Below are 26,502 nucleotides of genomic sequence, written 5' to 3' on the forward strand. Positions count from 1 at the left end.
GATGAGAAGAAAACTTATCGTTTCATTAAGAGGAGTGCATATTATTATAATACAATACTCACGTATGATCCTTGAGCACCGTTTCCAGTTTTCCATTAACCACTCCCCAGATAAAGACTCCCCCATCTGCTCCGCCCACCGCCACGTGGCATCCGTCAGGGCTGAAGGACGCGCGTGCCCAGTCGCAGCCTACTTTGAAGTTTTCGTTACTGAAAAAGAAATAACAATTCAAATTAATTAATATAAAGCAATTATTCAGGAACTAATAATGTATATCCAACATCTCCAAGAAACAATAGAATAAAGAGATACCTTAACAGATTTAAGATATTGCTATAAAAAAAGCATTTTCAGGTCGTGCACTAAAAATCTTTGGTTTGGTATAGATTAAATAATCAGAATTTTCATTAATTTTGTTTCTTTTTAAGTTTAAATCCCAAAAAAAGGCCCAAAATTTTTTTAAGGGCCCAATGAAAATAGTGTAGTGAAACAGTAGTGTAGTAATACAAGTCGTCATCTGAATGTAGAACTATTCTAACTCGCATTTGATTTTTTTAGAAGGGAGTACTTTGAAAAAATCTACTTAAGTTATTTATTATTTGTACAGAATACACGTACCTATACATCACATTTTAGTAAGACTATTGATGAAAATACTAAAGCATAAATGTGTCTATATAAATATTAAATAAATTAAATTGGATGTTTCAAGGAACACTTTCGTAAATTATTTCAAATATGAGTAAGAATAGGCATTGAGCTGACGAAGTGAAACATCACAAACACCCAGGCTTTGAGAAAATCAATATATTGTGATCTCACCGGGATCGAACCCGAATGAAAGGCCAGCACCCTACACACTGGATTACGAGGCCCGCCTGATGACGTTTAGTTCTATTTCAGCAGTTTTACCGAACTAGGTTTCGTTTTTAGCGTCATCAGGCTATACGTACAATATGTCTACCTATAAATATTACTATACACCAGTTAAAGATTTAAGTTTCTTCCAGTGTCCATATTAAATGAATGTTAAAATACACCATTCTTAAGTAAAGGAATTGTATTTTTGGTATACAAGTCTGTTTACTGGAAGCCAGGCGTGAACAGCGGCAATTTTCATTGCTAGAATTGAAGAATAATAACCTAACCAAATCTAACAAATAATCTAGTATATCGGCTATTTTCAAAATTTGTTTGCAGCTGACTTCCACTTAAATAGACAAGAACCGTATTTTTTTTGTCCATACTCATTATTTTCACGAATTTCATGCTTAAAAATTTGGAAAATGTGAAATTATATAATATACAATGTATAGCATAATATAGTATATGTATAAATGATACCTATATAATAATATATTCATACAATAAACATAAGTGTCATATATACATATACCTATATAAATGTGATAACTCACCTAAAAGACCTAATAATAGTGTTCATACGAAGGTCGAGAAGTTTAATGGTATCATCTCTCACGCACGCCAGTAGATAATTGCAATCTGTGAATCAATAAAGGAAAACAAACGTTTAATAAGAGCAAATTAATTCTTCTTCTTCTTCTTCCACCCTGTCACGTCCCAACATTGGGGCATAGGGCAAGCACAAGTTGGCGCCACTTCCCTCGGTCCATGTCAGACCTGCAGCACGTAGGTCGCTCTTGTAGCACCGCTGCAGGGTGAGGGAGGGCCGGCCATGGCGACGGAACCCCTGAGGCTGTGCCACAAAGGTAAGAAGTGCCGCACTCCTTGGCGGCATCCGGAATACGTATCCCAGCCACGTAAACCGTCTCTTCGTGATAACTTCAATCACCGTAAGCTGTTGTGTCTGCTCACGAACTCGGGTGTTTGTAACGCGGTCGTACCAATGTACCCCTAAGATAGTAAGAGTAAGATGCCATGTCTCACAGCCATACAGGAGCACAGGTAACACGCACGCGTTAAACAAACGACATTTGGTCCTCACAGAATACAGCCTTGACCTCCACGCGACTCCAAGTTGGTTGAACGCAGAACCCGCCACACCCATGCGGACTCCAAGCTCACTAGAAATACCACCATCATCAGCAACCGTGGCACCCAAGTATTTGAACCTAGACACCAGCTCGACGGGCAGACCGGAAACCCGCAGAGGAGTGCAAATTAATTACGCTCCTTAAATCTTGGTATTAATAAATTGTCAAGAAAACTCATAGTACACATTATGTCATAGTCATAAATGAGGACGAATTTTGTTAGTATTAAATGTCTAGCTTTAAAATTAATATAGGCGTAATGTAAATTTATACATATCAAACTACAGTCAAACATTAATAGTTTTTATTATCAAAATTATCTAATGGATTTAATGTATTACGAAACGAGTATGTAATTCAATCAAAGCGTACAACATTTCTTTGCTAATTGAATGCAAACTTGAAAATCACTTCGCAAAAATTAGTCACTAAACAAATTAATGACCCCCGTACAATATCATACTAAAAAAAACATTGTAACTGTGCAAAGTTCGTTGTTCGGAAGTTAACTTTAACAGGATATACCAAGAACTTCAAAAGCGACTATTACTCTAATGATGCCGTTAACAATATTCCAAGATACTACACTACCTTTATATATTATTGAATGCCAACAAAAAAGTGGGTGTATTACTGTAAAATGTATAACAGATTTTTGAAGTTATTGGCGCGTTTGGGAAATCAGATCAGAGTGTATTTTTGGCGTGTGACATGTAACACATAATTTATTTTTTCACACGTAAAAAAAACGCACTCGATTGGATTTGAACCACCGATTGCTCGGTTATCAGCCTAACGCACTACCTTTACGCCACAGTATGATACTGCAATCGTGACGATTATACAGTATAATATTATAGTTTAGAATTGTTCCGTTGCCTAGGCAGCGAATTTATTATTGTCAGCCATTTGCAATTCCTTACGTAAACAAACTATTAAACGTCAGAGTGACAGTTGGTACTTTACAAATAAAAACAACGGGAAACCATTATATAATTAAGAAATATAAGTTAAAGTGTAAAGAAATAAACCAACGGCATTCCAATAAGCGGTACTTTTTCTTGAGTGTGTAATTTAACAAGATTCAAAGAATCTAGTTTATCACAAGTTTTGTTTTTGTTTTGTTACGCCAAAGAAGTATAACTTCTAACGCGCGTACATAAGTACACACACCGATATATTTTTTATTGAAGAGAGAGTTCACACAAGATTTGATAAACGATTTATTTATTACTTATACGATTTATCAGAAAAACTCTAAAAGGCCCAGAGAAATAGAAACGATAATTTAGTGGGTTACGAATCACAGATAACCGTGAGCTGTCTTACCGGAAATAGATAGCCGTATTGAATTGAGATAAAAAAAAAGAGTTGTTCGTAAAACAGACAGACAAGACAGCAATGTTCTAATTGTATTAGATTCAATAAACACATTAAGGCTATACCTCAGTTGAGGCACGGTCTAAAAAGATCGTGGCTAGGCGATGCGCGGATTGCGGGTCGCGGGTGTAAATGACGCATGCCGAACGAAATATAATTTGTCATGTAAATCTAACATGCGTCCATTTAATGTTCTGTTTATTGTTCTATTAGTTGAAATCTCTAGCTTGCATATTTGTAATTGACACCGCACTGACTGTGTTGCATCTCTCGCATCTATCCAATGAGCTCTTCGCGGTGGCGGAGATTGCTAATAACAGGGGGCTTTCCATTGTAGTTATATCTGCGTATTTTCAGTACAGTTCTTCTACCCTGTATTGCACAAAACAACTGGAGAAAATCTTATATGCTTGCAGAGGTAAGCAGATAATTGTTGGGGCGGACGTTAACGTCCAGTCCTTGCTCTGGGCCCCCTCTGGGCCCAGACGTAACAAGGACAAACCTGAGCCACTCGAGGAGCTCTTGGCCGCCTTTGATTTGACGGTGCTAAATGACCCTAACGGGCCGGCCACTTTCTCCACCAGAAATGGTGAGTCACATATTGATGTCACTCTGACATCCAGTTGCGTTGCCAGACGCGCCGTGGACTGGCAGGTCCACACGGACGCGGTGGCTAGCGATCACCGTCTGATCACATTTTCGTTCAGAGTTGCGGGACATGCGGCCCCATTGAGCCAAACCAAGAGCCTACTACTTCCCAGGCGCTTTCGGACGAGCGGTGTCAATTGGGATGCTTTTGACTGAACTTTGGTGAACTGGCCTCTGCCATGTCGGCTGACGATCTCCACCAAAGAGCCAATGACTTGACTGCGTTCATTACTCAAACTGCGGAGTCCACGCTGGGTAGAACCTCTCTGAGGCCACCCAACCTTGCGCCATGGTGGATACCAAAATTGACGTCTTTGAGAAGGACCATGAGACTTGCCCAAAGAAAATTGCAAAGAGCTAGAAGATCTCAGAACGACTTACCCAGAAATGACGAACCTACGGAGATTGCTTATAAATCCGCAAGGGCAAAATTCAAAAAAGAGTTAAATAAAGCCAAGAAAAAGCACTGGCGGGATTTTGTCTCTGAAATGGGGGGCTATGATCCGTGGGGACCGCCTTTCCGCGTGATAAAGCTGGGCTCAAGGCCTGGCAAAGTCATGGCGGCTATGCGGCGCTCCGATGGCACCTTTGCGATGGACAGCGCAGAGTCTGCATCCATACTGCTGGAAGCTCTAATTCCACAGGACATACCTACGGCACATGAAGATGACAGAACCTGTCAACTAAGACTATCTGCAATCTTGCCGTTGGAAACTCACCATTCTCCTGAGCTTACCCAGTCGGAGGTGGGATTAATTTTTGATGGCCTCAGGGCGGGCAAAGCCCCCGGACCTGATGGGATCAGCAATGTGATTGCCAGAAGGGCGTGGCTTCGAGCACCTCATGAGATAGTCGGGCTGTATGCTGACTGCATGAGCAGGGGCATCTTCCCGGACTGTTGGAAGAAGGGTCTCCTTAGGATTATACCTAAGATGAGCACACGACCACCGCATGACCCAAAAGCGTACCGTCCAATCACTCTTCTGCCAGTGCTGGGTAAGATATTGGAGCGGTTAATCAGCAGAAGACTGGAGGACCACCTTGAGAGAATCTACCCTATCTCGGAGAGGCAATTTGGCTTCAGACCCGGCAAGTCTACTGAGGACGCTATCAGATTTGCACAGAAATTTGTTGAGGACTCAGAAGGAGTTATTGTGGCAGGCTTCTTTTTGGACATAGCCGGTGCCTTCGACACCGCATGGTGGCCATTAATTCTATCTAAGCTTCGGCTCCGACAGATCCCGGGGGACCTCTTTGCCCTAGTGCAAAGCTATTTTAATAAAAGGGAAGTTATATACGACTCTAGCACTGAATTGATTTACAGGGAGACCACCATGGGGTGTCCGCAGGGTTCCGTGCTTGGCCCCTTGCTATGGAATATACTTTTTGACGATGTTTTGACGTAACCTCTGCCACCGGGCTGCGCGCTCGTCGCGTACGCTGATGACCTTCTTTTACTAGTTGGCTCGTCGAGCCGTCCGACACTCGAGCGCGTAGCTAAGGACGCATTATCGAGAATCCTTAACTGGGGTAAGCTTAATAGGCTTGCATTTGCACCTGGCAAAACGGAAGCTATCCTCCTAAAGGGAAGCTCAAGGATAAACATAAATAAGCGATCACCCGCAGTGCGCTTCGGCGACTCTGCTATAAAGTTTTCTCGAGAGGTGACCTACTTAGGGGTCGTTCTGGACGAGAAGCAGACCTTTTTGAAGCATGCTAAAGTAATTGTGGCTAAGGCCAACTCAGCCTATCAGAAGGTTGCTTGCCTGGCGGGCAACAATTGGGGCCTAAAGCCTCGGGCCCTGAGAATCGCCTACGAGGCTATATTCATGGGCATCGCTGGCTATGCCTCCAGCGTGTGGCACACCAAAGCCTCGCTGACAATTGTGAAGAGGGCTCTGCTTAGCGGACAGAGGGCTGCTCTGATTGGCCTTACTAAGGCCTATAGGACCACATCTTCGGATGCCCTGGCGGTCCTTGCGGGGGTCTTTCCCCTCGACTTGCACGTTCAAATTAGAGGATCGATCACTCTCCTTATGAGGAGGATCAATACAACTCTCGCCGGTGTCCCTCTGACACCGCCATCGAGAGTGGAGGGCGTGAGCTACAGAAAAACTGTATCTGAGCTGGTCTACAAGACCGCATATGCGGCATGGCAGGCGAGATGGGTGGCCTCCTCTAAGGGCCGCCAGACTTTTCTATACTTTCCAGATGTCTCGGTGAGACACATGACGAGGAGACTGGTGCCTACCCACTGGACTAGTCAATTCATGACTGGCCATGGAAACTTTGCGGCCAAACTGCAGGGGTTTGGTTTGGCAGGACATGGGTCGGGTTGCTCATGTGGACACGACCAGCAGGACGCAGAGCACGTCCTGTGGGACTGTCTACTTATGGGCCCCGAACGAGCGGAGTTGTTTGCCCGGGTCCGACCCCATTCAGGCCCAATAGGACACGCGGACATGGTGGCAACCGAGGCCAATTTTGCGGCCTTTACTAAATTCGCCAGAGCGTACGGGGGGCGGGACACTCTCGACTCCCCTTGCGACTCTTCAAACTAAAGTCACTCTGATAGTTGCCATATAAATTAACATCATGCATTCGCACTTCGATGCAAGGTTGCATCACCAGTCCCGTGCGGCTCTGCTCGGGACAAAATGAGGGCTTAAATTCTTTGATCTGGCACACGTAAGGGTTATGTTAGCCGGCCGCGTATGACGTGGCTGCATATACATAACGGGAGCGGAGTGGGAATTTTACACACCATGTTCTATTAGTAACAATAATAATATATTAATTGACACGTTTTCTTTTTAAAGTAAATGGGTAACGTTTTTAGTCATCTTTACACGATTTAAGAATTAATACCCCCGTCGCCTTCACGAAACAAATTGACGTGTTCCCAACTCGACGTTCTCTCTCCGAATGCCAGCGAGTCCAAAATTTCGTCGCGCCTATAGTTGAAAATTATTTGCCGTTTAACTGATGTATCGCCTTAATTTGATATTATTTGATAAATACGACTTAACACATAGGAGCACCTACTTGCTAAAGTACTTCAGAAACATTCAGAATTTCATATAAATATACGGTACCTACCTGGTTCTGCCTTTCCCTTGTATTACGTATTTGATTTACACATGAATTTTATTTCAGTACTTACTATACGGTCATCTATTTTCGATACAACAGCTTGCGGTCAAATGTGATACGGCCAAATGCATACATATAAATTTTCGAACAAGGATTTAGTGTACGATGTGTGCTTAGTACTTTTCAGGAGACACAAAAGATGAATTCTGTTTCTATGTGACTAGTCATAATTACATAATGGTTAATTTGGGATATTAAATATTTTTTGTGAATTTTTGGAGATATTGTCCGTTTCCTTTGGCAAACAAAATTGTTTAGAAAAATGAGAAAAGGAGCAGAGGGAAAGCGCTGATGAGTTGGAGTGCCCAGTGGGTCTATTCTATACACAAGGTGGTTATCAGCGGCTATCAACGGTAGTTTAACATATTTATGTATTAAGGTGTTATAGTTGTTAGAATAAGTAAGCTGTCTAAACACTCTAAACTGTCAAAACTGTTTATCTCGGTCTAAAAGTTAACACAGTCACCTAGAGACGGGCTGTTTAAACATAGCACTTTTCGACATTGAAATTAAGCGCCCACCACCGAAATCCTCCCCGCACCACACTCGGTCTTAATCGAGCGTATCGCGGGACCCTGGTGTGAAGCATATGAAACAATTGGACTGGGAGTGTTCTGGGAGAAGATGCCCAAGACTTTGCTATGCTCAAAGTGAGCTCTGACTGAGTTTAATGATTTTTTTAATGCAAGTTTTTGCAAGTATTTTAGTGCATTAAGTGCCAGGAAGAGAAAAGCTTAAAAGTTACGTTGTGTATACAGCACACTTTTCAACAGTTTTTGACAGGTTAACTCATTGTAACAATTAACTGTATCAATACATAAATATGATACACTACCGTCGATAGCCGCCTTGTCTATAGAATTGATCCACAGGTGAGAGAGTCTATTGGAACACCCTTAATATCCAGCACTAGGTAAGCTGAGGATACGGAAAAATAGAGAACGCTATTCCAGAAGTATACAGTATTTCGGAATGACTACTCAAAGACGAGAAAGAAAATCTTACAATATATCTAAATTGTTTCAAAATTAATTTTAAAGTAGTAACATGATATACAGATATCGCCAGGACAATAGAGTAACATCAAAAATTACAATACAAAAGGTTTTAATTTATTTTCTTACCCCTAGAGAGGTCCAATGAAGTGACTTTCCCGTGCAGCATAATATGATTAGCAGTTGAATCAGATCTGATGTCCCAGAACCTAATACTCTTGTCGAAGTGCCCTGAGATTATGGTGGAACCAGCACCATCCGACGTCACTAGGTCATTGCAGCTGGATCCAGCGAATTTGGTCTCGATACCTAGTGAAAAATAAAAATAAACATTAGTTAACTAATACGTAACATTAATTCTCTTTAGACTTTAAACTGTACGCACACGTACAAAGTTGAAAGAGAGCACATATAAATTGATTGCCGTACATGAATATGGGTCCATTATCTGGAGTCCTCATGAGGTTACCTATAAGTGTGTTTTAAAGCATGTTCAGAATAAATTTCTTGGACATGTTTACTTTAATGTATATAATTCGGACTAACTTTCTTTAAGGCATGCTTGCCTTTCATTCTCTTGAAGCTCGTGAGTCACTTCTGCTCTTAAAACATTTTTCTTCGCTCTCACGTGGTATAGTTTCCAATAATTGGAAAATTAGAATTTTTATGCACCCGTCAATATACATGCGTGGTCGCAGCCATGAACTATTTTGGCTGAAGGCCGTTTCCTCATGTCAGGCTCACCAGGCACCAATAGCAAGGGCTGTGCGGCTGGTCAATTCACTCCCTAGAGATGTAGATATTTTTAGCGATGCATTATGTATTTTGATTTTAAATTCTATTTTAATGTTTAATTCGTATTTTTTTTTTAATTATTGTTGTTTTTTTTTAATTCCATTTCTTTTGCTATAAAATTATTTTTTGCTTTGTTTTTTTCTCTCTACTAAGTTGATTTAGGTACCTGTACTTTTTATTCGAAATGTCATGTTGTGAACGTCATGAATTAATAATTAGTATTGTGCTCAATGTGTCTTGGTTAAATAAATATATATAACTCAAGCAAATTGTTGTATGCGCCATTTCTGTACTTCATTCCACCCAAACCAGCTCAATCTATATATCTCCTGGGCACATCCTAATTTAGTACCACATCAACCACGACAAGGTCAACATTTAAACATTTTTAAATAAAATAAACAAATAAACACTGAACTACTAGGTGACGGCGCGCATGTAAATACAGTTAGCTCTAAAGCCATTGAAGTGAACAGTGTATGAGTGACTCGGGAGCCAAGAATAAGGAGCTTCCTGTGCCCACCATCAACAAAAGGTTAGTGCCCGGTGTTTTCCAGTCCACTGTACCCATCCAACCGAAATACAGATACAACATATTCCATTAATCTAAATAATTTGTATTTTTTTCATTCTTTTAGGGGATCTGGACCCGAACACCCCCCCCCCCCCCAAACGTGCGCGCCTGTGTAGGTATGTAAACCAAACTATTGCATTGCTAAATATAAAATAAGTAGGAAGCTGGTTGAAGATGTCAGACTCGAATGAGTTGTAGAGTCATCAAAGAAGAAATGTTAATACAACAGTTTTAAACGTTTAAAGATTAAATTATTTATTGTTGAGGTCATATTATACTGACATATATATATGAAAAAAACCTGACTGCTTGCGGACTCTAAAGCAATCCTTGTAAATGAAACTCAGCTCAGTCGTAAATAACGTATATCTTAGACAGGAAATGTAAATAGATGCAGGAATTTCTGATGAAACTGTACGGAGATCAAGGCTGGGTTAAAGTGCATTTGGATGAATTAATGAGTCAATGATGACCTTCCACTATCCCACGAAGCGACGAGTATTAAACGGAATTGTAGTTTTAATACTAATGATGCTATTTATACATAAGAGATGAAATTCACCAAACTTGTGGGTAGTGAGATTTCATCAACACTGACAGCTGCTAAAATCGTATTACATAGTAGAGAACATACCCCAAACATTTGAATCACATTTAGTACTGCACATACGACAATAACAACCTTCTATCCCTATTACTTATATTATATGTACGAATATATATATGTGTCTTTCTGAATACGAATTTAGATTTTTCAAGATCAACAGATATGTTGCAAACAACCAGGGAAGAGGGTTGTACACTGTGAGAGCATATGACAATATATTATACCACATCCCTCTAGCATTAGGTTATAGTAACTTTTCCATGGCACTAGCGTGTATATTATATATCTTGCCGTACGGCTGAAAACAGTCCCCATATGATAATAGATGATATGGAAGAACCTGGGTTTGGAACTATTTATTTTAACTGTGTAATTTGTAAAGTGTTTTTGTGGTGTTTCTTTAAAACTGGTCGATATTTCATTTACGAAGGTTCCTCATTAAAAGCCTTCTTATTATATATATAGCATTTCTTTGTAAAATTAGTTAGATGAAAAGAATGATACTAATCATAATATAAATTTTTCACAGCGACAGTTTTGGATGCTGTATTGGATATTTCATCCTATGGACTTCCAACAATATTATAGAGATTTTTTGAATTTCGACTCCATAATAATATAAATTTAATGGGGGGGGGGGGGTCAATTTGGTAGACGTAGCCGCCATTTTGTTCATAATGTCAACAATATATGGTGTAGACATAATGTATGATGTATGCAAAGTTTAATGATCTCTTCAAAAAGTGTAGTTACCTCCAAAACACGTTACTTGCATAACCAATTATAAAAATAGAGAAGAGTAGAGACAGCAAGTAGTTGCTGAGACGGTATTAAAAATTGCATACAATAAAAAAAAAAATCGGAGTGTGTACTTATGTACGCGCGTTAGAAGTTATACTTCTTTGGCGTAACAAAACAAAAACAAAACTTGTGATAAACTAGATTCTTTGACTAGCTTTTAATTATCTTGTTAAATTACACCCAACAAAAAGGACCGCTTATTGGAGCGCCGTTAGTTTATTTCTATACAGTTTAACTTATATTACTAAATTATATAATGGCTTATCGTTGTTTTTATTTTTAAAGTACTAACTGTCACTCTGACGTTTAATCGGTTGTTTACGTGAGGAATTGAAAATGGCCGACAATAATAAATTCGCTGCCTAGGCAACGGAACAATTCTAAACTATAATATTATACTGTATAATCGTCACGATTGCAGTACCATACCGTGGCGAAAAGTTAGCGCGTTCGGCTGATAACCGAACAATCGGTGGTTCGAATCCAATCGAGTGTGTTTTTTTCGTGTGACAAAATAAATTATGTGTTACATGTACAAACGCGTCAAAAGAAGTATAATTTCAAAAATAGTGAAAATAGATAAAATAAAATAATATGAAAACATAGTCATTTTATAACAATCGTATCAATAAAGCTACAAAAAATGCATAAACTTCTTGGCTAAAGCGCTGTTCACATTTCACCTGACGCAACTCGAGAGAGGAAGCATTTTGCCATAAATTAAAATTAAGTAATATTATTACCATGGCAAAAAAAGTGTCGACCACCTACTGGGAGCTGAGAGATGATTGAATGGAGAATGATTATGTGGACGAGTGTCAGAGGTAGAGTGTCTGATATTAAATTAACACTAGGAATGCGAATGAAACATTACGTGTTTCTAGAATTATAGTATGTAGGAGTAATGGTTATCGAACGGGATACTAATTGAGGCAAAGAAATAGTCGATGAGTTTGTACTAGGGATTGCAATACCGGTATTTCAGTATTTAAAAAAAATCAAACAATACCGATATATTCGGTTTTGAAAGTAGAAACAAAATGTACTAATTAATATGAACGGTTTAAGAGGACTGTGATAAAGTTTTTAGCTGATTTATCGTATTAATTTGTTATATAAGTTAGAATTAACTGTATTCGTATTTCTCTATTGGTGAGTGCGCATAGTGCCTGAATATGCCGAAAGGCGAAACCCGGGTCGTAAAAAACACTCAAATAAAATAGTACAAAACGTAAATCCAGTACAATTTAAAACGAATAATTACAAGATAAAACGAACTTTTTATATGCAACGTTTTTAAATTCTGTTGAACCATATATAAACTTGACTTGACTAGCTTAAACGATCAAAAAAATTGTACTTGACATATTGATTATAATAGTAACGCACGTATATATTAATAATTTAGTTGCTAGGACCCTAGACCCCTAGCAACCAATAATGGTGTCGAAATAGCTTTTCATACAAAACAGAATTAACTGAAAATAAATTCAATTCTACTTAAAGATGGCTAAAAGTATTAAAAAATGCATTGGCATCGTGTTATGATATATTCTAAAAGTTTCAAATGTCTAGCTAGTCGGGAAGTTAGTTAAAAATCGATTGCAAGATTTGTACCGGACAAATAAGAATACGAGCTAAGAAAAACGTTGTAAAATTATTTAAAAATTACAGGTAAAATTAGGTTATGTAACGTTAGGACAAGATGGCTGTGATCTGGGCGATATTTCTGTTTGGTTCATGTTTCACATTTAAATGTATATTCTATAAGGAACCGGTACTGAAAAGGTGAGACTATTAATTGATACAACGGATGCCGCCGTCAAAAGTATGACAGGTGGTAAAAAACGATATTGTGCTGTAATATCCTCTACTTGTGTTTTACAAAAAAGGTTCACAGTGTCTGCGATACACTAGTCGCACTTAATCAATTTCATATCACTATAATTACCAATGGACGGACCATTATCAATACGTTTTGTCTTAGTGAATATAATAAACCAACTATCAAAGACGCTGTACAAAAAAAAATACATTTTATGTAGATTATAATATTGTTTTCTATGAATGAATTTAGTACAATAAAAATAAGATTTTCAAATTTACTTAAAAATCTACATATAATTTGTAATATTTTTAAATGAACATCCAGTGCATTTAGATACAATATTTTATACTACCGACCGAGGGTATTTGATGGAATTTGAATTAAAATTCTAATGTATTTAAGTTTTGAACTATTCCATTTGAATTGTTTTCGAATACAGTTACCTAACTCTAATGCGTCAATTACATTGAGCTACTTTACGAGCTGTTTGTTGGCGAATTTAAAAGCGGGCGATTCAGCTACTGCGATTGTGATGATGACACACAAAATTTTCCATTCGCTGAGAAGCCACAAGCCAGCGACTATTTTGACAGAACGTAGTTCCTTTTTTTACCGGGAGACTGCTATTGCGCTCTACTGCGCAGACGCAGTAGGCCCACACGCCGGCGTGTAGCGTGCAAAAATGACCGGCTTTCAACTTTTCTCGGTAGATTGTTTACAATCTGCTTGTAAGCTTTTCAATGATGACACTGGGCGACTTAACAGGCAGATTGTAAATTCGCCAACAAGCAGCTCGTAAAGTAGCTCAATGTAATTGACGCATAACTGATATAACAAATTAATACAATACTTAATTTGTTATATAAGATAAAGTTAACTATATTCGTTGTCAGTATGTCTTTAACTTTTGGTGAGTACACACTGCACATAGTGCCTGAAGATGTCGAAATGCGCAACCCGGGTCGCAAAAAACGACTTAAATGGAACAGTACAAAACTTAAATCCATTAGTTTTTAGATACGTTCGTCAGTATGACACTCAACTGCGACAACGGTTGGATGTAGGTCCGAACCTAACCTCACCGGTCCACCGCTGCCTTATGACTACTACTTGTGATGAATTGTTGCAAATGCGTTATTTTCAGTTAATTCAATGAGATATCGAGATGAAACTTTACTATATTGATGAATAAGTTCATGAGTTATACGAAAACCAACAAACTATTGATAGAAAAAAAACTATATTTTGAAATCGTTTACAGACATTTCACTGTCATTCTTTTAGTTAAATACCGTTACGTTTTTGACGAAATTCAGATTTTGCGAAAATTAGTCCTAGCTATTCTACTTTTGGAATGTATAGCGGTCTTATGTGAATCAAGAAGGTACATATTATGCAGCATATTATCAAAATGTTATTTTTACGATATCGATACCTATCGCGATTTAAAAACAAAGTGGGATACGTCAAAAATATTAGAGTCGAGATAATTGAACTTTAATGTTTGTGTCATACAAATGAAATACGAGGGTGGGTCAATAATTCCTTAGAAAAAAGCATTAAAACAGTTTTTATTTTTGTATTTTTTTTTTATTTCTCAACATAATCTCCTTGGAGCTCAATACACTTGGTTAGACGTTTCTCAATTTTTTTTAAACCGTCAGAAAAATAAGTTTTCGGAAGGTCCTCAAAATAAGCATTTGTCCGATCGATGACTTCTTCATTTGAAAAAAAACGTTGTCCACTTAGCTATTTTTTTAAGTTTGGGAAAAGGAAAAAGTCACAGGGGGCTAAATCTGGCGAATACGGTGGGTGGTCGACCAATTCGAACTTCAATTCTTCAATTTTAGCCATTGATCGTAAACATGTGTGAACCCGGGCATTGTCCTGATGAAAGAGGATTTTTTTCCTGTTTAAATGAGGCCGTTTTTCTTCAATTTTGTTTTTTAGCTGGTCCAATAAAGATGCATAATAATCCCCTGTTATTGTTTTTCCTTTTTCCAAATAGTCAACGAAAATAATTCCACGTGCATCCCAAAATACAGTAGCCATAACCTTACCAGCTGATTTTACGGTTTTCGCCTTCTTTGGACATGGTTCGCCTTTCGCAATCCACTGCTTTGACTGTTCTTTCGTCTCGGGAGTATAGTGGTGTATCCATGTTTCATCTACAGTCACAAAGCGACGAAAAAATTCATCCGGATTGCGTTGCATGAGCGACAACAGGGCTTTAGAGGCCACCACCCTATTGCGTTTATTGTCGACTGTGAGCAAACGCGGCACCCATCTTGCAGAAATTTTTTTCATGCCCAATTTGTCATGTAAAATAGAAATGACGCTACCTTTTGAGATCCCTGTAACCTCAATTATCTCACTCAACTTTAATCTTCGGTCACTTAACACCATATCGTGGATTTTATTGATCATTTCTGGTGTAGTCACCTCTACAGGACGTCCTGAGCGTGGTTCATCCTTTGTTGATGTACGACCACGTTTAAATTCATTTAACCAGTTATAGATAGTTGCAAGTGAAGGAGCAGATGTGCCGTGAACTAAATCCAACTCATTTTTTATTTTCTTTGCTGTTAACCCTTTTATATTAAAATGTTTAATAACAGCTCTAAACTCAATTTTTTCCATTTTTGTAAACAAGCAAATTTTTTTTTTTAAATGTACGAGAAACACACAACAACCCGACCAATCTGATTGAAACTTCGCAGCATACTGAATCGGTAGTGCCGCTGCATGAAAACAAACCGCTTACAGTATTAGTCGCGCCACCTGTCGGCTTTTCTAAGGACTTATTGATAACTATATTTTCGATAAACGGTTTTTTTATTCAACGAATAATTCACAAAATTTTGAGAATGTAACATTCCATATATTGAACATACATAACTTGAAAACACCTCAGATATATATATATACCCACTATAAAAAATCATATGTGAAATAAAATATGTTCAATATAATATGGAATGTTACATTTTGAAAATATTGTGAATTATTCGTTGAATAGAAGAAATGGTTTATTAAAAATCGTTAGCAAGTTCAAGTACACGTTATAACTAAAATATTTGGCGAGAGTCGGGCGTCGGTTAGTAATTAAGGTCATTAATTTTCCTTGATTTAATACACAAAAACCGATAGTCAATAATAGCACACTTTAATAAGCATTTCATGTATGACCTACTAGTTTAAATATTCATAATTAGATAGGAGACTCGTAGAATAATTGGTTAATGCACAGTTAGCGCGATACCAGTGGTTGTACGGGTTCAAATCCTGTCGAGCATCGTTTTTTTTTTTTTTCAATTTATGATTTTTTCTAGTGGGTATATATTTGAGGTGTTTTTAAGTTATGTAAGTTAACCGTGTGTTAATTTTGTTTTTTTCTGCGGTTGTGGTAGGATTTTTTGTATTACCATCATTAACAGTGGGATATCTTAGTTATTCCACTGCTCCTTTGAAAATACAGGACAATTTTAACAAATGTAGCAGCGGCATTTTATTTTAATGGTGCAATACATGTTTCTTTTTTAGAGAATCTCACTGATTCCTTATGTGGGTATAGCTTTCACCAATCGATTGGCATAAGTACTTATCTCAAAATCGACTATTTTCAATTTACTTCACTGTTGCTTTCGGGTAGCGGTCGATATATTGTTGCAGAAAATTAAGAATAAATAAAAGTAATTTTAATACTGGGACGAACAACCACAATTTGAAAAATATTAAATTACTTGTATAATTGTAAATAAATTCTTTTCATTAAGTCATACGTACAGCCGCGGGGCAATCATTTATATAATGAGATAATAATGCAGAAAAAAAACAAAAGCAAATTAAAAGCACGGGGTCCGAGAAGGAAAACTCCGAAAAATTCCAAAGTCAAATTGCGCTTTTACAAATAACCCGCCGCATCCAATTACTAACACACGCGTTTAACCGAGGCAAAATAAAATAAAAGAAAAATAAAAAAATAATAATAAATATTCCCGGCGATAATAATGGGAGCTTTTAACTTTTTGGGGTCCGCGAAAGGCCGCTTTTAAAGATGCTCGCAATTTCGAGCGGAGGGGGTTCAATAAACTCGAAAAATCGATCATTTTCGCAATCCTTTGGTGCGGTTTGAATTCTTGCATTATTTGCACAATCTGAGATGTAAACAGCGCAGCGTTTCCGACAGAAAACAGGATCGGAATTAGTTGAATATAAAATTAAAAATAAACACTTGTTAAACACGGAAGGGTAGGTCTGCATAAGGCCGATTTTTAAGGGTACGAAATTCGATCAAAAATAAAAAATTCTTTCCACAATATAACACAATGTAACATTTCCAAATAAGTACATGGCAATCACAGTTGTTTCAGATTAAGATTTCATGAATGAAATAATAGGTTTAAGGGATGAAAAATATGCATATATAATTCTTTATAATATAAAAGTTAAAACTCAAAAACACATCTAGTAGAAAGTTTTAAGGGCGTGCGCTTCTCTGCCGCACCCACATCTCATATTGTGGCAAGTTGGTTTTTATCGAGAAGTTTCTTTTGAGAGTTTCCTTTCTACTAATAATTATTGTCACAAAAATGCTGTCCAAGATTCATGAATATTGGTGCTAGCACTAGTAACGGAGACTGGGGACACTAAATGTCATCCCACTTTTTATTGTGTAATTCTAATTTCATATTTAATATAGAAAGAATCTTTTTTATTTTTTCCTAGCGGTTATATATTTCGCTAAGGTGTCTTCAAATCATATAATGTGTTCAATAAATAATGATATATTTGTAAATGTTGTGAATTATTCGTTGAAAAAAAAATTAAAGTTTATTAAATTATTAGCAAACACAAGTATGTTATAACAAAAATTTAGAGAGATGCTGACACCGGTAATAATTATTAATACTTTGATTTAAAACACAAAAGCCAACACAATAACGAATTTTATAAAGCGATTAAGTGAGAATCGTAAAAAACCACTATTTAACTTCATGACAATTAGATAGGAAACACATAGCTTAATGGTAAGTGCACATGGACGCGAGTATGAATCCCGCTAGGTGTCTTTTAATTTTTTTTTCCCTACTGGTTATTATATATTCTGCCCTGCTAAGTAAAAAGACGGTGTATATTTAGAGATTATTTCAAAACAAAAATTTTACATAATATAAGAGAAAATGTAGTTTAAAACATGGGTTCTCAAAACCACTGTATTTTTACATAGCAGGGCAGTATTTCACTGTGGTGTTTTCAAATTAGGTAAAAATAATATTATTAAAAATGCGAATGATTGCATGAAGGCGAAAAAAATACCTGATATGCCTCTGTACTAGAGATGCGTCCGATATGCCCAACGTGCAGCTGATTCCAGTTCACCCCCGTCCGATTATGCACGCGGCAATCGTGACTCGTCAGACACTGACGGGGGAAATCATGACCCAAGTAGGTACGCTCAAGTGGGGGCTTTCTTTTGGATAGCGTTTTAATACCAACAATGACCATCGATCGATGCGTAGCGAAAGATTCGAGATACTTTGCATTTTGATTGGCAACACGGTAAATACGAGAACCATTATTCCGTTGTCTGCACAATGAAGATGCATTATTATGAACACATTATTATTATATTTATTTATTTGATTTCTTTACATAACATTCGATCGATGAATTTATTTTAATTCACATCGTGAACTTAATCAAATCTGTTTTGTAATTCTACGAAATTATGTGAATAAAAGAATTATAAGAAAAAACTTCGTTTATAAACTCAGCAGGGTTGTTTCCACAGAACGGATTAATAAATAGAATACAGATATGCTATACTCCAATACACTGCATATCGTCAGTGTTTTGTAAAAAGGGTGAAGATTTTTAACTTTTGACATTTATTTATTAATTAGGTACATGAGGATAATTATAAATGTCTAACAAGCTTAAAATAATTGTTGTTTTAATTTAATAAAACGCATTTTTTTGTAGTACTTATTCCACTTTTAATCAATAAATTAGGACCGGTTTCGTCCGCCTCAGAAATACATTTTCAACTGAATTTTGAACTCAGTTGAAAATGTCCTTCTGAGGCGGTCCTAATTTATTGATTAAAAGTGGAATAGGTACTACAAAAAAATGGGTTTATTAAATTAAAACAACAGTACGATGCAGTGCCACCATGAATTGACAATTACCAAAATAAAAGAAAGCTTAAAATAAAGCTTAGAAAGAATATTTTCCTTATACCTAATAGGCTTTATAATATAATATTTTAAAGGCATATTATGTCACATTTGCTTTTTAACCGTAACACTAAGTGGATATTCGCCCTTACGATTATCGTTTTTAAATACTTTCCTGTGGAGATATAAATTCGCCGTTTTTACACAACAAAGCTAGCGACGTACCTACATATTGTTTTTTCATTAAAATCTCTATCCCGCCAAAATGGTTGATTCGCCCTTTTTACAAAACACCGACTGTCCTACAAACATAAAACACACATTATAGTGTGTGTGGCAACCTTCAAATACACGAATATTAAACGATATTCAGTACATAAACCGAAAGCAGTTCTCATAATGAAGGACAAGCTTAGAATGACGTACCTATTTATTTTTGAAACGTATTTAAGTTCCTCCTATATTCTTCTACAATCGACATCGGTTTCCTGTTATTCCACACCCGTTAGATATTATTATGTGTTTTCTGGTTGTTCCATAGCACTTAACTCCAATAACGATAAAAAAAATGATAAATATGCTGTATCGTATTGAGAGAGATAATAATTATCCCGGGATGTGAATTGTCTGGGGTGATGTTTATTAACACTGTCGCTCATGACCGTGTTAAGTATTTTAGATCAAGATAAATTATGACAATTACATATTATTGAGATGCAGTACTGCACCCATGGATATGGGATAAACTCAAACACGTGTCAAGAACACGTCATTCTAAGGTTGTCCTTCTTAAAACTGGTCTCGGTTTGTGCACTGACGGTCATTCAACATAATGTGTATTTGAAGGTTGCAACACCACACTTTTGCACTTTTTACATCTATAGGGAGTGCATTGACCAGCCGCACAGCCCTCGCGATTGGTACCTAGTGAGCCTGACATTAGGAAACAGCTGTCACTCAAAATAGGTCATGGCTGCGACCACGAATGTAATTGACGGGTGAATAAAAATTCAAATTTTGTAGAATATCGGGAATTGGAAAGTTGGAAACTATACCACGTGAAAGCAGAAAGAAATGATTTAAGAGCAGAAATGACCTACGAGCTTCAAAAGAATGAAAGGCGAGCATGCCTTGAAGAAAGTTTGTCGGAAAATACTCGTTTGAGAAGCTGTCAAAAGGAAAATAATATATAATAATAATAAATAATCACCATGTTCGACTCAAAGAGAATCACATGGGCCTCTCCTCCGTACAGTGAATGTTCTAATAGCAGATTTTTGTTATTATGAGAAAAGAAAGCCATTTGTTCAAACTATTAAGTCCATATTATTTGTTAAAAAACAGGTTAAGAAAAAAAACAATACCTATGTGAATTGAATAGACCCGGGAATCGAACTTGATATGATTAGCTAAGTAGTTTTGTTATATTACTATATAAGTACTTACATATTATATAGGTGCTATAATATTTATGTAAAAAAAGATTATATCTACATATACAGTGGAACCCCGAATTAATGTTCTCGCATAAATCGTTTTCCCGCACGGATCGTTTATTTTTGAAAGTCCCGCCAAACACCCATATGACCAATGTTAAATAATCCCGCATTAACCGTTCCTCGATTAATCGTTTTCTTCGATCAATCGTCTAAATATTATGGTCCCATCACAAATATTATCCCGATTGACCGTTTTTGTTGAATATTTTTCATTTCGCTTTCGTAGAATTGTTTATGATACGAGGGTGGGTCAATAATTCCTTAGAAAAAAGCATTAAAACAGTTTTTATTTTTGTATTTTTTTTTTATTTCTCAACATAATCTCCTTGGAGCTCAATACACTTGGTTAGACGTTTCTCAATATTTTTTAAACCGTCAGAAAAATATTTTTTCGGAAGGTCCTCAAAATAAGCATTTGTCCGATCGATGACTTCTTCATTTGAAAAAAAACGTTGTCCACTTAGCCATTTTTTTAAGTTTGGGAAAAGGAAAAAGTCACTGGGGGCTAAATCTGGCGAATACGGTGGGTGGTCGACCAATTCGAGCTTCAATTCTTCAATTTTAGCCATTGATCGTAAACATGTGTAAACACGGGCATTGTCCTGATGAAAGAGGATTTTTTTCCTGTTTAAATGAGGCCGTTTTTCTTCAATTTTGTTTTTTAGCTGGTCCAATAAAGATGCATAATAATCTCCTGTTATTTTTTTTCCTTTTTCCAAATAGTCAACGAAAATAATTTCACGTGCATCCCAAAATACAGTAGCCATAACCTTACCAGCTGATTTTACGGTTTTCGCCTTCTTTGGACATGGTTTGCCTTCGCAATCCACTGCTTTGACTGTTCTTTCGTCTCGGGAGTATAGTGGTGTATCCATGTTTCATCTACAGTCACAAAGCGACGAAAAAATTCATCCGGATTGCGTTGCATGAGCGACAACAGAGCTTTAGAGGCCACCACCCTATTGCGTTTATTGTCGACTGTGAGCAAACGCGGCACCCATCTTGCAGAAATTTTTTTCATGCCCAATTTGTCATGTAAAATAGAAATGACGCTACCTTTTGAGATCCCTGTAACCTCAATTATCTCACTCAACTTTAATCTTCGGTCACTTAACACCATATCGTGGATTTTATTGATCATTTCTGGTGTAGTCACCTCTACAGGACGTCCTGAGCGTGGTTCATCCTTTGTTGATGTACGACCACGTTTAAATTCATTTAACCAGTTATAAATAGTTGCAAGTGAAGGAGCAGATATGCCGTGAACTAAATCCAACTCATTTTTTATTTCCTTTGCTGTTAACCCTTTTATATTAAAATGTTTAATAACAGCTCTAACCTCAATTTTCTCCATTTTCCATTTTTCCATTTTCCACAAGCAATTTTTTTTTTAAATGTACGAGAAACACACAACAACCCGACCAATCTGATTGAAACTTCGCAGCATACTGAATCGGTAGTGCCGCTGCATGAAAACAAACCGCTTACAGTACTAGTCGCGCCACCTGTCGGCTTTTCTAAGGACTTATTGACCCACCCTCGTACATACAGACCTCTCAGTCGCGTCGCTTTGTTTGCACAGGTCGGTCGGCGAATTTTTATAAGTCGCAACTAAAATGCCCTGCATGAAGAAAACTAGAACTCTAGCTGAAAAACTGAAAATAATTCAAGACATCGAAAAAAATCCAGGAGAAAAACGAGTTTTATATATCCTGCATTTATCATTTTTTAAGGTCCCTTGAAAACTGAAGAATCGGGGTTTCACTGTACTAAGGGAATACAATATTAGCGTACTATAATATGTAGGGACCTCGCGCACAATATGATTCTTTTGGGCCTCGCACTTACTGGGACCGGTCCTGAGCCTAAGTGATGTTAATATAAAGTTAGTAAAAATTTGGTAAATCGACTGATGACTTGAAGGAAACGTGCGTATAAAATTGATAGGATGCGTTATTCACAAGACGATCGTCGATAACAATCATTTCACGAACAACGTACGAGCGTACAACGCTCAGAGTACTTACGAGGGGGGTTCATAATATTATCTACACCAGCAAGAAAATTGATTAATAATTATTTTTTTACTCTGATAGTTAACTACTCTTGAAACGACAGTAGCTTTTTGTAATAACATATTTTTTATCGTTCTAAAAACACCCTCTCTCGAAAATAATCAGATATCATCATCAGCCTGAATCTATCCACTGCTGGATGTAGGTTTCTCCAAGCTGATTCCACTTCTCTTGGTCCTGTGCGTCGCGTTGACACGTACTTCCGCAGAACTCTATCATTTCATCGGTCCAGCGGCCTCTAGGTCTACCTTGCGGACGTTTTGTAACTCTTGGATACCACTGGATGACTAAATTTGTCCAACAATTGTCCCATTCGAGCTATGTGTCCAATCTCTTTCTTTGCGAACTCTATTTCGATGTAATAGAGTTCGCAAAAATCAGATATAAAAAAAAACTAAATTAATACTTTCGATCCTAATCGAAGCATTATGGGGCACCATATATTGGAGGTTTAATAACAGGTTTTTTACGAGGAATAAGTCACGATGACCGAACAGCTTACTCAATGTCGTGGGTCGCAGGTTCGAATCCTGGATCTGACAAACACACATATTGTTTTACAATTTGTATTTGGCGTCAGAGTATGAACCTCATGGGTGTAGCAACTGACTAACATCCATTTCTCGTAAAACACAAAACAAACCTTCACTCTGTGGAGGGCCATATAATCTTATTATGACCTTAATTGAGTTAAAAGAACTTAATTGGGTTCTTGTACTGGATCAAATACACATTGAAAAAAAAACAAATATTTTTTTTTGTCCAGTCGAATTTCCCACCCACGTATTTAAACAAAGTCAGTCGCTCTACATAAGAGCTGAATGTGGGTGCCAAACTGTAACGTGGAAGTCCTCAAGAAGCATCTCAAAGTCCTCTTGTGAACATAGCTACCCACCTTTCTGAGATGGTTTCAACATTCACGGGGTACTTGCACTAATATTGGTTATTTCCATTACTTGAGGATTTGAAATTCTGTCACCTGTTAGCTAAAATTAAACCTTTTTAACACATCTCTTCGAATGCTGTTTTTACGGGTCGCCTTTAATGAACTCATTATCCTCATTATTATTCATGGTCTAAACTTTTACTTTGTAGTTTAAAAGAGAAGATTCCTATTAATATGCATTCATGGATTTCCTTTGGCATTCTTTTCTTTCATGGGAATGCAGCGCATCTATTCTATACACAAGACTGCTTTCGGCCGCTATCTAGGGTAGGAAAGTATCAAAGTATTAGTACTTATTGTAACAATTACAATAAGTTAATTGTAATTGTTACAATAAGTGCAATGTTTTAACAGCTCCTCTCTTGGCTGTGATAAATATTAGAGTGAGATAGACAGTTCAGACGGCTAACTTATTGTAATTGTTGTAATAAGTGTTAATATTTCGATACTTTCCTACCCTAGTTAGCTGCCGTAAAGGTCGAAAGCAGTCTTGTGTAAAGAATAGATGCAATATTCCAAAACTAATAATTTCATAGTAAGTTATCACAAAGGCTTGCCATGTTGTTACATTAATTGTCAGAATCGCACTGACCTGAAACCATGCATACATTATTTGAATACATGTTACAATAAGCTTGAATACGTATAAAACAAATCATTTTTTTTCTTTCACACTTAGGTATATAATATAATGAACGCCCTATGTACGCGTGTGTTAAAAGCCAAGTGCCAATACGTACACGGTACACAGCACGCGAGATCAACTCGTACAAAAGCTTTCGCCAAAGAGATCACGTCACACGAATAAAAAGCTCCGGAGCTTTTGGACAGGTACTGATTGACAATGGCAGCGGCGTTAAAAATAACGGAAAAATGCGATCAGCATTGATCGGTCGATAAATCAAACGTCATGTCGTGTTAACAGAATACTTTATTGCTACAATCATTGCTTAACATTCAGTCAGTAATAAACAATTTATAATTTATTATTCAGATTCATAAGCAGGTACGAATTGGTGTGGAAGGAGACAGGGAACAATCCCTGTAAGCCGACGAGTTTTATTTCTCTTCCAATTGGTTATTTAGAAGAGGTTTTTTAAATAAAAGTTTTAAAGCGTTTTACCTCAGTGACAAATAAATATAAAAGTACCCATCGACGGCTTAATCTGTAAACCGGCTAACTCGATTTGAGGAAGTTGTTCAGGAAGGAGCAACAATTTAATAATTAAATTTAGCTATCGACCGGAATTTAACAATTAAATTTAATTAATACACTATTTTAGCTTCGCTTTTACATAAAGAAAAAACTATATTCCATTTACGATATTGGAAATTTGGCATCTGCAGTTGGGTGTTTTGTGTGAAGAACGATAACGCATTTATTTTGTGTGTTTAGGAGTTTGAAATTTTGTGTGAGCATAGAAAACATGCTTTAAATGCTTTAAATTTTGGTCAAAAATGCAGTTAGCTGGTTTGCAGACTAAGTAATCTTTAGACACAGCGGCGAAGACTCTTTAGGACCGAGAGCCGATTTATAGAGATTTTTATAACGTGGGTCTATGTGTCCGTGTAACTAATCAATCTATATGTAAACTGACTTATAGTTGATTCAATAAACAGCCTAAGTAATCTTTAGACACGGCGGCGAAGACTCTTTAGGACCGAGAGCCCATTTTTAGAGATTTTTTTTAACGCGGGTTCATATGGGCGCTTTACCTGATCCCTATAGCGAGATATAGGACAGAGACTACATTTTGAGATGCGGCGATTTTGAAAATTCATACTAACATTGCCTACCAGTGCCACTGTTTAGGATCGCCAAGCCAAATTATATGTATTGCACGCTCGCTAGCTGTAACATGTCATTGATTACGGGAAATATTTTCAACAAATTTGAAACGCAATGTACCGTTGTACAATGTAATGTATATTATAAACGCCATATAAAACTAACCGAAATAATAGTGTATAAATAGTTTCAGTTAATTTTTAAAGTTAAACAAATGTCAAAGTGACATATTTAAAAAATATTGTCAGTGGTAGTAGTAAGCGTGAACCTGATCACTGCCAGAGCCGAGTTAACTCGTCAAAGCACGTAATATGTCGCGTAAGGCCATGGACGAGTTAACTCGTGCGTGACGAGTTAACTCTTGTAAACATCATAACTTCTGAATAAACTATTTGTGTATATATTCTAAATAATATTTATCATTTTGGTGTGAAAATATTCACGATAAACCCGAAAGGCATGTTGATATGGTGAGTTTTCACAAATATTTATCATTCTGTTCCTATTTCATATTTTTAAGGGATTTAATTTATTCCAAAAATAACTGGCCTACAAGTGTCCGCCTAGTAAAAGTTGGCTAGGAGTGATAAGGTATTACAATTTAGATAACTACATTGTATAAAGAACTGATCCAAATGATATCTGTAATTTCAGAATAAGAAAAATAACGAAAATTTAGCATATTTTTGTTAATGGATAGTTGGAAACACCGGGCGAAAGGTGATGAAAAAGTATGTTATTAGGTATTTTAGAAGAAGGGTAAAATACTTACAGGCTCTACTGCGAAGGTCCCATATCTTGAGGGTCCTGTCGTGACTCCCCGTGATCACCTTTGATGGTTCGCCGAGGAATTTAGCTGCCATGACTTTCCCGCTATGGCCAGTAAGTGTGTGCTGAAAAGAGAGAAAGAAAAAATAAAAATCATAAATCAAACTTCATTCAAACTCAGTTTATTTCAAATGTAGTTATTTGTTATTAAAATTATTTTTTCTGTTATATTTTCATTTGTATTTTATTTTCCATAAAAAATGATAAAAAAATCAATCCCGAAAGTTTCGGGATTATGTTTATCAATCCCGGGATTCATAGGGATTGAAAATAGCTCGGGATCCCGGGATTGGAATCCCTAATTAGGAGGTAAATATCAATAATCTGTGGAAGTAATTGTTACATGTAAATTGTACGTAAAACTTTTCACAGTGGCACAGTTCGCCATGA

At 37.0% G+C, this 26,502-nt stretch overlaps 1 protein-coding gene across 1 annotated transcript in view; it reads right to left on the bottom strand.

The window, feature by feature from the left end:
• LOC147073139 (autophagy-related protein 16-1-like) overlaps positions 1-26,176 on the bottom strand; it is a 47,004-nt gene extending 20,828 nt beyond the window's left edge. Inside the window, exons 1-4 of the mRNA XM_085945258.1 lie at positions 26,057-26,176; positions 8,321-8,500; positions 1,419-1,503; positions 63-209 (exon numbers count right to left, since the gene is read on the bottom strand). Coding sequence (XP_085801384.1) covers positions 63-209; positions 1,419-1,503; positions 8,321-8,500; positions 26,057-26,147 — 503 coding nt within the window. The 5' untranslated portion in view covers positions 26,148-26,176. The remainder of the gene's footprint in view (positions 1-62; positions 210-1,418; positions 1,504-8,320; positions 8,501-26,056) is intronic.
• Positions 26,177-26,502: the final 326 nt, after the last annotated feature.

Source organism: Rhyacophila brunnea, unplaced genomic scaffold, assembly GCF_057557595.1.
Source record: "Rhyacophila brunnea isolate RB1 unplaced genomic scaffold, BYU_Rbru_1.0 scaffold_18, whole genome shotgun sequence".
NCBI classification, from domain to species: domain Eukaryota; kingdom Metazoa; phylum Arthropoda; class Insecta; order Trichoptera; family Rhyacophilidae; genus Rhyacophila; species Rhyacophila brunnea.